Source organism: Thunnus thynnus, chromosome 14 (assembly GCF_963924715.1).
Source record: "Thunnus thynnus chromosome 14, fThuThy2.1, whole genome shotgun sequence".
Taxonomy (NCBI): domain Eukaryota; kingdom Metazoa; phylum Chordata; class Actinopteri; order Scombriformes; family Scombridae; genus Thunnus; species Thunnus thynnus.
In genome coordinates, this window is record NC_089530.1 from 21,115,736 (window position 1) to 21,130,558 (window position 14,823).

General features: G+C 40.5%; 1 protein-coding gene across 1 annotated transcript in view; it reads left to right on the top strand.

Annotated features, from left to right (window-relative positions):
* Positions 1-866: 866 nt before the first annotated feature.
* LOC137197239 (AT-rich interactive domain-containing protein 5B-like) overlaps positions 867-14,823 on the top strand; it is a 76,416-nt gene continuing 62,459 nt past the window's right edge. Inside the window, exons 1-3 of the mRNA XM_067610514.1 lie at positions 867-982; positions 1,311-1,565; positions 10,982-11,216. Coding sequence (XP_067466615.1) covers positions 962-982; positions 1,311-1,565; positions 10,982-11,216 — 511 coding nt within the window. The 5' untranslated portion in view covers positions 867-961. The remainder of the gene's footprint in view (positions 983-1,310; positions 1,566-10,981; positions 11,217-14,823) is intronic.

The following is a 14,823-nucleotide window of genomic DNA, read 5'->3' on the forward strand; positions in this document are numbered from 1 at the left end:
TAACTTGATATTTCTATCATAGGTATAATCAGTTATTCATACTTAAATATTGGTTTCCTGACACAGCTGTAATTTCTCGGCGTTTGTAGTAATAAATATTCATCAACATAATTATATAAAAGGCTTTGATCGTGCAAATGTGTTAACCCTTGTCAAATATATATCCCGCTGTCTTCACAAGGTCAGCGCAGCGTTTTAACATGATTTATGTCTGGATAATGGACCGCCTCGTGAATTCTGTCTCGTGACGCCCCGCTTTCTAACTCGGCCAATTTTGTCTTTAATGCTCGCCTCAAAAATATATAAAGGCCATTATTTTCAGCAAAGCCGAACCTGCGCGCCTGAGCCGTAACGCGCATACCAAGTTCAAGCTCAAAGCAAAGCCGGCACCTCACGGGTCCCACATTGCCTTTTGAGGAATCATTTGATAGCCCTATTAACTTTCATGTAACATTGTTTCTTGAAGGCATCCACAGCAAGCGCCTCAGTGTCATTACTGTGAGAAATGTGCTTTCATACTGAACGTCTTTTACAGAAGTCCTGGAAGAAACATACTTCTGGAAAAGCCCATAAACACATAATATTAGCTTTTATAGGCAAATAATTTTACGTAATCAATATTTTCTGTTTTTATAAACAACTGGCACCCACTGGTGATCATAAATTTATGATATATTAATAGTTATACCTTAATATTTTATCTAAACACGTGACTACGCTTAATAGAAATGCGCCAAAAAATAATTATCACAAATTTACTTAATTAAATCAAAACTTACACTCACACATTGAATTTCCTGCAGTGCATTTACCGTAATTCGTATTTTTCCACGACTCCTTACTGACTAATACACGGTGTTTTAAACTCTACAGAAATATGCTCCTTCCAGGACCTTCGGCAATCCATTCAAGCCAGCAAGTTTGGAGAGCGTGTTGAGTTTAATCAATTCATAACGTCGAGATGGAGCCGAACTCACTGAAGGTAACGTTTGTTATCAACCGTCGATTTATTTTATATTCGCATTGCGCTAATCGTTACCGACTGTAAACTGTACTCATATGGCTAATCCACAAAACTTTGACACATTGCATTTAGTATGACCACATCTGTGTCATATGTTGAACATCTAAAAATAGTTACATGATGCTAATTGTGTGCTGAAAACCGATTTCCTAATGTGATATTTGCCAACCGTGCGTATTTACGCAGGGGTGTTATAAATGTTTATATCCACTTGGCTACGATTTGTTTACCAAATGAGTTGATAAGCCATTCATTATTTAATCAATTTTGTGTTTTTCTTCTACAGTGGGTGGGCTCGTCTTGCGGTTTACATGGACCATATATATTCTATAAAGCCTTTAAATTTAACCGGGACGGCAAACCGAGGATTCTGTCTCTCGGAGACTTTTTCTTCGTCAGATGTAAACCGGAGGATCCTATTTGCATAGCGGAGCTTCAGCTGCTCTGGGAAGAAAGAACAAGCAAGCAACTTTTATCAAGCTCCAAACTTTATTTTCTACCCGAGGATACTCCCCAGGGACGGACAGTCACACATGGAGAGGTAGGAATATTCATCGCCTGGTGAACAATGAAGCATGCTTTTTGTTTTCTCGTGTTTTATTCTGTGTGTTCTCGCTTGTTCGCGGCATTTTATTAAACGGCATCTTTACTGCATTAAGAGTTGGCAGTGGATGTGTAGTCTCCGGTGACACGGGCATTCATAAACGCATGTTATTGATACTGACATTGATGTAACAGACCAGTAAAAGGATCGACCTACAGCGGCATTTGTTCTCTAGTTTTACTTTAGCCTATTTCTATTGTGGTGTCAACTGCTGAATGTGCACTTGTCCAGCTGCGCTCAATAAGGCTGCCGCTGCGCTCTATGGGGTTAATTGTGTTATAAAGGGGAAAATCCGCAAGAATCCTGCACCCATGCTCTGTCATTTCATTTCTTGGTAAAAGCGTGTCAGATACTGACATATGGGCGGAAATTGCGAAACGGTAATGAATGCACGGGATCAAACTGGCTCAGATCGGACGGTACGATAGTTATTAGATATTTTGTAATGCTGCCTGATGTTGAAAGAGGGGAGAGCGAGTCATAAAGCGTGGCAGAGCAAAGCCAGCGCCGACACGTTTTAACTACTCTCCAAGCTTTGCATAATTTTCCATGTGGACATTTCCACCCTCGACAATGTGATATTGTCAGCTCACATTTGAGGCAGCACTTAAGACGCCTCTGTGTTACATTACGCCGTTTGTTGGCACAGAAAGGCAATAGTTATGATTGACTGTGGCCATATGTGGCGCTTGTGATCCGGTTACATCGTTGCACTGAATGGCATTACTCTGATTATTGAGGGGTTTTTCTTACCAGCCATAAAACAAATGATGTGTTGTTTTCTCTCTGATATTCTTCACTCAGCGACAACAGCACTTTAATTACCACTCTCTGCTTTTGATCACTTGCGGCTGGATGGAAATGATTCTCTCCTGCTGTTATATTGTTTATATTGAAGGACAAAGCCGTGTTTGTACTTGACTCTTCCGCTGATGGTTTACTTACATTCTTTCCTCTTGAGTAATAGAGTGGCTATCACATTTCCCTTTCATAAGAAAGGTGGCTATTTATGGCCTGCCGCTTAGACAAGCTATCATCTTTGTGGCAGAATTCTTGTATGAACGCGTATCATCTCCTGAAGCCCTCTCGCTTTAGCCTTTAACACGCTGCAATTATTTAGTAATTACTTTGAGTGCATGCATCGCCGAATCTGAGGCCACACTTGCGCAACGCCATGTGAGCTCCGCCCCTTTCCCAAAGACTTATTTGCATTGCAAAGTGCTCACATTCCAGTCCATCGGGTATATCTGACTGTAAAATATTATATTAACTACCAGAAGGGCTGCTCTGCCAATGCAAATCAAATCTCAAAGAATTTGGGAGTTAAACAGCGTAGCACACAGTGATACAATCATCTGCTGTACTTTGTGTAATTGATGCGAGAGTAAAATCAGAAGGGGGAATAAAAGCAGTTTTCCCTGCATGAATTATGCAGCAACTTGCATCACAACGCACAAATCCTGCAAACTCTAAAGAAAGATGCACTCACTTTGAAGTTGCACTCTGATTATAGAATAGGCCAGACTATGAATTAATATAATTTGGGGATGATATGTTTAAGTGCAATGTAGTTGCCTGCAGGCTGACCTCAATTAAAGGGCTTGTCAAATCTTCTACTCTCAGCACATCAGACTACTTACTGTATATTACAGAGTGGAAATTGCCCTGACAACTTCAAGTCAGTTTATGACCTTCATTGAGCCCATTCAGATTCTCGCTGACTTTGCCCCATAACACTAATCTGCACTGCATGAGTCAGCGAGGAGCGCTTACAGATGCAACATATAATCCAAAAAACAAACAGGAAGGGTAAACCTGCCTCATAAAAAAAAAAAAAGAAAAGAAAAAAAAGCTGATATGAAAACCCGTCGTCCGTGATGTATGAGGGGAAAAGACTATTTGTTTTTGAAATGTAAACATTAGAGAAGAATCCATTTTTAGTCGCACTGGAAAGTGGAGTTTATAAAGCTCACATTAGTCATTTTTCTCCAGGACCGGTGGCGTATAAAGACAGATTAATGAATGTGGAGTTATACTGAACTGTAAATCTGTAATTGACTGGCTGAAAATCAGGAGTTCAGATTAGGCTAGTGACTCATGCAGATATGAACTTGATAACTCACAGCTCTCAGGAAGTGTGTTATTTTCACAAGGTTTTACTGCTAAATGAGCACAGACCACGTCACGAGGTAAAGCCACAACTTGCTATCATCGAGCCTCACAACATTTATTACAGGATCTTGTTGGACCTGCCCCTGAATATTTCCACACAACATAAAACAGAAACAGTGTCTGACATTTGACATGTAAACAGCTGGTTCCTTGTTGCTCCCTTTCTCTGTGAGATCGCGCTACATATCTTGTAGATTGCTATTATCTTAAGCTTGAAGCCAATATCCCCCAAATACCAAAAGGCAACGACTCTTTCAAGACATCAAAACAGCCTTTATTGAACTAGCTCACCAGAATTGGATTACTGATTCACTTGTGTTCTCAGCGCTGAGGTATGATGTAATTTCCTGGTTATTTCTCAGGTATTTGTTTGCTCTCATCCTCTCCTGCGCTGTGTTTTGTGCTGTGCTGTGCAGTGACAAGAGGAACCAACCCATGACCTACTGTGCTTGTTATTCTTCTGTCACAGGGCTGGAGGTCAATTTCTTTTAAACTGAGCCAGTTTCAAATCCAGTCAGCTATGGCTGGAAATAAAAATAATGATTCATTGAATAAACGTAAGTCATGGTGTCTGTGTTTGCTTAATAGCTGATAAACAGAAACAGAAAAAATGTATTAATCTATTTATTCTGAGTTAATTATTAAGTCCATATGTGGAGGAAGCTCTATTTTTCATTGTATCTCAGCCTGACAAGCAGTGTTTACCCCCACCAGTTGAGCTCTGCTTGCTCTTTAAACAGGCTTTGTGTCGAGTTGCTCACCCATTATGACAAACCCTCTATTGGGGCCTCTGCTCTATTTGTCTGCCTGCAAACTGCCACCGACTAAACAGTCACATGTGTTTTAAAACTCATTGAGTGACACATTATTTCTTCTCACTCCAAATGGCCCGCTCCTCCTGCTGATACTGCTGTAATACGTTCTGTTTTTGGACTCCCCCATTTCAGGAGAGAGCTGTTGTAGATAACCGCTCACCGCACACAACACCCACTTATTGTATACACTTCGCTTCAGGCGGTTAATTGCTTATGCTTATCTTATACTATATATCCCACTTTACTGCAAATACAGCAAGGCACTCTTAATGGGAATTCACAACCGCAGAGAATATTTCTGGATCATGTTATATTAATGTGCTATTATCATCACCTCTGATTTCATCTGACCTCTCTTCTCCTCTATTCTGTCCCTCTAGCTGACAAGGCTTTGGCACGCACACACACACACATACATACACACACACACACACACACACACACACACACACTGACAGGCTGGGGACTGCAGCAGTAGGCCTGTATTGATTGCTGTGGAAAACACTTTGGCATGCGTCCAGAGCCATTTCTTCAGTACATGGCAGTAGTCCATGCATGTGTTTCAGTGCTTGGAAAGCCAGCTTGTAGGGAAATTAGATTGTATTCATTTGCTGCTTCTTTGATTTTTCCTAAGGGAAAAACCCTGAATGGGTAATTCAGGCATCTGGGATGCTAGTTGAGTTAAGTGTAAGTGGCTTAGATATGCGAGCAGCATTTTGATGGATAAGGTCGTTCTGCTGAATGACTTGAGTGTAAATGTGATATGGCACATTTTTACAGTGATCTTTTTTAGAACATCCATACTGCTCCCTTGTCTTATATACCAAATCTCCAAATCTTATTATACCAAATCTCTCCATTCACACAACAATGGCAGGCAGGAATTTAGAGGGGTGGATGGGGTGGGGGGGTTGTGGGGGGGGGGGTTGTGTGCATGTGTGGCGTGCGCGCATGTGTGCCTCCTCCTGCCGCAGAACAAGTCATTAACTCTGAACACTGCCCTCCAGTGAATTCCTCACCATTGCTGAAATAGCATGTAAATTATTACCAGCTTTTTAGGATAGTGTAATTTAAAACCTTTAAAATGGAATACCCTGGACTTCAAAGGCTATAAAAACCCCCACTAACATTTCCCATTGGTTTAGGAGTTGTCATTCCCGTCCTTCACAATCTTCTGATTCTTTTCACCCAACTGTTTTGTGTCTTTGCAGCCTAAGTAATGATATGTTACAGCAGTGCCTGGTTTGTCAACACACATGAGACTTTTGGTGCTCTTTACCTCGGTTTTTCCACTTTGTCATTGACTAACCACTTGAACAGGCAAACATTTGCCTTGATGCATGACTCCAGTGCCCCCAGCTACAGTGGATCGTTATTATAACCTTAAGGAGAATGCAGCCACAGATGAGAAGCTCTTGCTTAATACAGCCAATGTTGTTCATTCATAACTGCGGTTTCTTAGATGGAGCATGTGGAATTATCATACATTTAGTCTTTTTGTCTGTGTGTGTGTGTGCGTGTGTGTGTCTGTGTGTGTGCATTTGCTAAAATACAAAGCTGCAGTGATTCAAGCGAGCTGACGCAGCGTTTTTGTGGTGTCACCTTACATGATGGATGCCTCACCCACTTTCAGAAAGGGCTTTGAAAACTCCTGTTATCTCGCTATTTTTCTCCGTCATTATATCTGTGAAAGAATGCAAAGTTCATATATCACGCCGGCTCATGTAAGAGCAATCTCTTAATGGAATCAGTGAATAAAAGATGAGTTCAGCACCCCGCAGATATTACAGCAACTTTTATGCATATGAATAAACTGCATGCATTAAGTGGCAGAACATTATGTACAATAACTCTCACCTTTTAAATGTTGTACCTTGAACTCTTTCTAGTCTTGAGGCAGCCTCCAAAAACATATTCTAATTCAATTGTCCCTGGCTTACTCCCCAGAGCTCCTTTTTAATTCCCAGATAAGTTTGTTTTGGGACACTGAAGCCAAGGTCAGTCATGGGGAGGGGAGATAGATAATGAACTCATATTGTGTTTCATACCCTCGTTCTCTCTCTCTGCTTCTCTCCCTCTCTGTCTCCTCATTGTCCATGTCACCATGTCCATTACTCAATTACTAATCTCCTTTGGCCTTAGGAATTCCAGCGCTGACCTCTCGGAGGCAGCAGGCTGAAACCTTCCCAGCATGACAGGAGCACTGTGTGTGTGTGTGTGTGTGTGTGTGTGTGTACACCCACAGTATAGAAAGACACCCACCCACTGGGAAGTGTGCACCCCTTGACTCTCAAGCTGAAAGTCCTGTCCGAGCGATGAGACGCTCCGCTGCAGAACGCTGACAGTCAGGAATGTCTTCCTCGCCGTTCACGCACAGTTGCGTGGATTCTCGCAGGGAATTGTTCGGAGTGATATGGAATATTTCAGGGTGCATTGTTTCTAATTGGATCACCGAATATAGAATCGGGAATGTCCCTTATGTGCTGTTTTGCCACCAGTAAACCGCCGCATCCATATAAATTGAATGATATGGATTTTAGCGAGTTTAATTTCAATGAGATTGTCGGAGTCATGGGTTGCTGGAACAGAGTTATCTACAGTTTCACAGCAGAAGTCTGTTTTTTTCCACTTTCGCTCCATTATGTGCAGTCAGAGCAATAAATTCACTCAGTAATGTTTGTGGCGATATGCTGCTGCAGTAATAACATGAATTATTGATAGAAGAATGGAGACAGAATGTAACATTCAGCTGTTAATGTGTTACTTTGCATTTTAATTCAATCATAAAACGAGCAGTTAGATAGTATATGCATTTATTGACACACCGGAGGTAAAGTTATGGTAACACATTAAGACATTCGGTGCAGGATTTAGAGTGTATAAATGCTCTTAATGCATCTGTGTAGGAAGTGTTACTAAAATGACACAAGGTTGTTTGGTATGTTGCTGATGTGGAGTGTCACCTCTTGGCTGTGGGCTTGCAGTCCTCTGACCTATATTATCAAGTGGCCTGCTGGCTGTGTCTGCCGCTTTGCTAAACTATCAACAGCCTAACTGGAAATGACAGCACAGTGTGGATGGGCGGCATTTACAGAAGAGCAAGGCCCCAAGTTTCAAAAGCACGTCTTTGAAACCGAAAATCCAAGTAGTGTGAAGAAGAATGCGATGCTGGTGAATGGAGTGATTGATCTTTGCAAAGTTTTGTCTAGTGCTGGAACAATTAGTAGCTCACTTGATTTGGCAGAATATTAATCAACAACTATTTTTTATAATAGATTAATCCTTTAAGTAATTTATCAAGCAAAAATGTAGGGCTGCAATTAATAATTATTTTGATTATCACTTAATCTGCAGATTATTTCCCCTATTAATTAGTTGATCTATAAAATATGAGAAAATAGTTAAAAATGCCACAGTCACAGCTTCCCAAAGCTTAAGCTGATGTCTTCAAATTTCTTGTTTTGTCCAACCAACAGTCTAAAACCCAAAGATGTTCAATTTTCTGTTATAATGGACTAAGAAAACCAGCAAACAATCACTTTTTGGACTATTGCTCAGATGATTTCTCAATATCAAAATAGCTGATGATAAATTTTCATGCAATTGACTAATCGTTTATTCAACAAATCATTTCAGCTCCATAAAAATGTCAAATATGTTCTTGTTCCAGCTTCTCCACTTTGAGTATTTGCTGCTTTCCATGTTTTATCTGATCATGAAATGAACATTTTTGGACTGTTGGTTAGACAAAGAGAAGCAATTTAAAAACATCTTGTGGTTATTTTCACTATTTTATGACACTTTATAGACAGAAGATTAATCAACAGATTCAGAGTCAATCATGAAAATAATCATTAGTTGCAGCCCTAGCTTAGTCTCTTTCTCTCTCAGAGATAATTGTTTTTTTATGTTATACTGGCAGATCAGGCTCGTTGTGTGCGCCGCTGTTGTTGTGAGCGTTTCTCAATAACTGACTGGGTTGGCTTGTTTTCAAGAACCTCTTACATGGAAACACAGCACATTTCTTAATTCTACAGTATTTTCATAAACATTTCTCAATCAAATTTCATGAGTTATGCAAACCACAAGCCAGCTTTCAGTTTCCTGACTGTATGCGCTGCATCACACAGGAACCCACAGACTTCAGCCGGTGTAAAGTTGGCTGGTAAAGTTAAAAAAAGAAAGAAAGAAAAAAACTGTATGTGGCAAAGCTAATGGATGTAGCCTGTTTTTAGAACTGCGGCTCCGTTCATAGACTGATTATATTCTGGACTGTGTTGACAGCTGCTGAATTGCTCTCACCTGTTGTGTTTTGCTCTCAAGCCGAACAAGTCCCCAAACAGGATCTGTTGACACTTACACAAGGCACCATGTCATTCACTTGATTGATATAGCAGGAATGATTGTGTGTTTTTAAGGTCTGCTGTCGCTGTGTGTACGCTCTGGTGTGCTATTGAATGACTTGAAGCATTGCTGTTTGATACACACATCAGCAGCAGAACATTTAGCGCGTTATATTTTGTTTCAAATGGACTCGACTGAAATATTTCTTGGTTTTGTTTCTCTATGTGCTGTCAGTTGATCGCATCAAAGTACAGTAGCTAATTTTGAAGAGATAAAGTACATTGTGGTTTTTGGCTGCAGGCTGAATGCTATTTACTGTTGCTCTACATTATTCAAATGGCCTGTTTTTTCTGAAGGCAGAAACAGCAGTCAGTTTTTCATTGCATGGAAAGCCGGTTACAACCACCCGCCACCACTTGACAGCTGAAGACAGCTCATTATAAGAAGACCGAAAACCCATGTTTGATGTTTCTACTTAGTGAGGGAGGCACAGCTATATCAAGCTATCCCTCGCAGGCTTTTCCTTTATAAGGAAATACTGTCTCCAACTGGTTGGGATTTGATATGCCTGTAGTTGCAGATGATGTGAGAACTGAATATGGGTAATTGTATAGACAGAGCACTCAGAACGAATTTAAAAAGCTGAAAAGTTGTGTGTTCATGTGTTTGTTTTTAGAATATCATGACAAAATAGCAGGAATGCTCTGAAATATTCTATTATAACATGAATAAAGCGGCTTAAAATGACAAAAAAAGACAAAAGCTTGACATTTTAAAGCTTCACAAAGGAAAGATTTACTGCGGAGTTGTTTTTATTAGATTGTATAGATGTATCTTTTATTATATCACCCCTACATACACACATATACGTCAATATGGAGTAAATGAGTGTTATTTTAATGTACAGGCTCTCGGAGGGGAAATGTGTACAGGCAGACAGATGCCCGGTAAATTGGAGATAACCAAGGAGACAGACAGACATCAGAGACCTACTCTGAGTGTCTGCGTTTCTGCCCGTACACATCTGTCCTCCAGATTTCCCTGTTTCTGTAATAGCCATCTTCTAGCACACCACTCCACTCTGTTGGTAACAAGCACTTCAGCCATTAGCCCTTCAAATGGAAACACATTTAAGCATCTCCGCTTCCTTCGCTCTCCATTGGACTTGTAATTCTTTGAGTATAAGAGTTATTAAAGAAGGTTTGAATCAACCTTAAGGAAAAAAAAAAGTTGAGGCACATACTGGAGAGAGAGCAGATCTTATTAAATAAGCCAGCTCAACAGACTCTGTACACAAGACCACCACAGCTATATTCAGCTTACCTCAGTATCAGCCATGCACATCGCTGCTATAGATTTACAATTATACTTTCCTGACAGTGTCACATTAGTTTCATTGTGTGTCAAAGACCACTAGCTCACAGCTTTCTCCTGTTCATTCATTACATCCCCGCTGTAACAAATCGCATTGCTTCTATTCCTCGACACTTTGAAGGTATAATCATAGTGGCTGAGTGTGACTTGTGATTTAAAAGCATAAAATCTAAGCGTTCATGGTGAATATCAGAAGCCCGACTTCCTAAATGCTAATCAAAATGTCTAAAACATCCACGTCCTCATTGACATTGATTTAACTGCTGGCATAAATTCAATTCCGCAATCATCCACATCATCCATATTCATGGTGCCATTAATTTACTTACATTAATGTGCATCCACAGCCATAATGCTACTTGACGCACATACCAATTTAGTTGATAAATAAGGACGCTCTGTTGTTTGTCCTGTTTCCTGTACTGGTTGTGATTTTACATGATTTTAATCCAGACATTGCTCCTGATTATGCTTACGTGCAGATGTGCTGTTTTTTAATGCATTTTTATGAGTCTCTTTAACTAAACAGTTTCAAAAAGAATCATAAGATTGTGACAAAGGTAAATGGTCCATGACCTTGTCATAGTTGCATTTACGTAACTCAGTTTATGTACTTCTGATTGAAATGGGGATTCTGCCTCCTTTCAGCACGAGGTAATTGCAGTGTCTGAGAAGGTGATTGTGCGACTGGAGGACCTGGTGAAGTGGACGGTACCAGACTTCTCAGGATGGGCCCACGGTCTGAAGGCCGAGCCTCTCAAAGCCTCTGTTCTCCTGGAGCTGGGGACCAACGGGAGGCGGGAGGCCCTCCACCGCTACAGAGAGAGCACCCTAACCAGCGGACTCAACTTCAAGGATGTCCAGAGGGAAAGGGCACAGTTAGGTGAGCAGCAATTTCTTTTAGTCTTTTTTTATAAGACATTTCTTCATTCTTAAAGGTTACTGCAGTGTTTCTAAATTCTCTGCGTTGCGCTGTTAAATGTTTATGTATTTGTGTCCTGTCCCTACCATAAATCAGCTTATGTTTATTGTCCTTTGGTTGGTTTAACAAGTGTTGTCTTGACTGGAGTAATTTATCAGTATGTAGTTGGAATTCCTCCCGATATAATGAGCTGAGAATTACACTAATAGAGGCAGGCTAGAGGTAATGGCAGCGTGTTTGCTAACGCATTACCATCCTAGAGTAACAGCTCTGTTTCCAGAAAACAACAAAGGCAACTCTGCAAAAAAAAAATCACATCATTCATCTGGTAATGTCTTTAAATAATTGAGTCACATCAAACTGCCGTCCACAGCACCTCTGACACCTTCTTATCCATCAGTTCAGATCATAATTGGCTGTGTATCTCGGCAGCTTTAAGGATCATTGCTATGTGTGTCTGGGTGGTTGTCTGGCGGATTCATCATGCACACGGTGCTATTAAGTGGCAGTGAATGTTTGATTCCTGCACCAGGCTCTGGGGGTCTCACTACAGCATTAACCATGAATCAGCCCCAACATAAAGCTGGATGTCTCTGCGGATGACTCATCCGATGCAAATAGGAAACTCTGGCATTTGAGCCTAATAATCAGAAAGAACATAATGTTCTCTTTGAAGCTGTTTCCCACTTATTTGCCTCTCTCTCTCATGGCTGTGATGTAATGCCTAATGCTGATTATAATGGTATAATGTAGCTTAGCAAACATGCTAAAAATACCATCACAATTACAGTACGTCTTGTCAGGTTTTAAGTATGTATCCTGTTGATTTAAGCCAGAATTCTAGCTTCATTCCTTGAAATGGTCCTCTATAATTCACTTTTCTAGTAACAGTTTACACCTATGTGGAAGTGAAACCACCATAGTCTTAAAAACATGAGTCTTTTTTTCTGTAGAAAAGGTTGGTTTATTGATGACTCGTGTACTGTGTAATCTTCCAGGAAGGGAAGCGGTTGTGTGTTTCTGTGTGAGGCTGTAATGCCCTTGATTACACGACATTGCTTGAATCGCATACACAAAAAAGACAAGAAGATCAATAGTGGTTTCTTTGTTGTTATTCCAGTAATCAATATGGTTTGATTTTGCTCTTGTGTGAGTGTGTGTGACTGCTTGCTTTCTTAAATAGACGTGTCAGCCGGCTTCTTAAATGATATTATGTTCCATATCATGGCTTTCTATAAATATGCTGTATCCACCAGATTTTATAGATTTATCTGTTGCCAGTGTAATAACTCAAGAATGACGCCATTGTTACTGAGGGGTTGGCGTGTGTGAATGCGTGTGTGCATGTGTGTGTGCACGTGTTGCTAATGAGCAGAGCTGCCGTTAATGACTCCATCAGGCTGTTTCTAAATGCACTTGTCACTCCAATGGGACACTCCGCCAGAGAATCTGCCCACTCAGCAGAACCGGCTCAGACTCTGGCAGGGCACCAGAGAGACACACACGCACACACTTTGACACAAACACACACACACACACAGATGGACACATGCACAAATACTACACACCGACAATCAGTGATGCGCACTCACTTATCCATTTGTTTGTTTGTTCGCTACATCTTTGGCGTGTGTCAGTTGTTGACAGTCTAACAATATGAGAGGGGCAGAGAGTTTGGGAGAGAGTGAGAGAGATCTCTTATTCATCAAGGCAATGCATGTTACTCTGAGCAAGGGTTTGCATATAAATATGAAATATGCCAGTGCAATGCTGCTGACTACCAAAATGAAATATTCATGCCACAGCAGCAGCAGATCAGATATAAATGTACCCTTAAAGCGTCCTGTGGTTGAATGTCCGTAATTCTGTGTAAAATGTTCGCTCATTGACTAAGCTGACTTTTTTATGATACAGTTGTACGCTCTTTTTCGGGTTGTATTCATAAACAGAATAGCCAGAAGTGAGTGCTTGCTGTATCACTCGAATGATGTATTTACTGATTGTTATTCTCAGGCTGATCTGTAACTATGTCAGAGGAATTGGATTGTTCCCCATAACAGGATACTGCAGGAATACCACAAGCTCCACAGAAAACCATTGTGAGCTAAAGAGCAATAATGTGTGCCATTGTTATCGAGGGAAACTGTTCTTTTTTTTTTTCCTGAGTGCATATCCTAACTTTTCCTGGCATGCTGCCAATGTGAATTAACTGCACTGTTATGTATTTGTGTCTCACAGGCAACGTATAAAAAACTGTAAAAGGCAAACGTGTCTCAAATAGAATCAAAATTTTATTATTCTTGCTCTGCATTATGAGGCGTTACGGTTTGGTGAGGGAACAAAGCTCTTTTCTCTCCTCAGAGACACAAAAAGACTGAAACCAAAGATGCCTGCACAAAGTAAAGTAATTAATTTGAGAAACAAGTGACCTTCGCTGCTGTCCTGCCGCATCGACAGCTGTGACTCTAAAACCTGTGAGGCAGAGAGATGATTGGTATGATCATAATTCAAATTCCAGCTTTTGCCAGGCTTTGAAATGCAGTGTTCAAAAGTGTGGCTGACTCGGCATCCATACAAGGGGCTCAAGAATGATGCAACACTTCTTATAGTCCTTTAAAACTATAGATAAATTGATTTATTTTCTAAAGTTAAAGAAACAACTGGCATCATTATGTTGAAGGAATAGTTTTTGAGAAACATGGTATGATAAATATGAAGCTACAGCCACCAGCCGGTTAGCTTAGCTTAGCACAAAGGCTGGAAACGGGGGGAAACAGCTAGCCGGGCTGTGTCTGTAGATTCAAAATCCACTTGCAAGCATATCTCACTAATTAACACGTTGAATCTTGTCTGTTTAATCCATAAAAAAACAACATTTTGTGGTTTTACTGGGGGATAGTGTAGTAAAGTCCTCTTGACATCAACATAAGGCTGCCACAGATTCACGCTAACTGTTTCTCCAATATTTGCGCGAAGCTAAGCTAAGCTAAATGGCTGTTAGCGCTAGTTTCATATTTACAGACACCACAGTGGTATCAGTCTTTCCATCTAACTCTTGGCAAGAAAGCAAACACATATTTCCCAAACTACTCGTTTAAGTATGTTTCGTTTATTTATTTTTTGAAAGGATCCCCATTAGCTAAGAACTTTGCAATCTTCTTGTGGTCCACATATAACACAAAGGACATTGAACAACCTGTGTTGAAACATTTTTTTTTGATTACATATGTCTCCCACAATCTCCAAGGCAAGAGTACAAAGATAACATATTGCTACAAATGCATGGAGAGTGATGTCTTGTATTTTGCAGTCCTTACATAATCTGTAATGTAATTCACTTAATCAGGTTATGCAAACTGTCCACTTAGTTTATCTTGTATTCGAGTGAGCTTCTTTTTACAGTTCAATCCACCGGGGATGGCTTGCCAGGGAAGTTTACATTCTGCCCCTCTATCTCTCCCCAGAGAACTGGCCTGATTCTTTTTTTTTTTTTTTTTTTCATCGCTGCCTGCCGAAATTGGTTTCTGGTCATATACTAGGAGGCCGAGCGTTGGAGAGCTGTAACTGC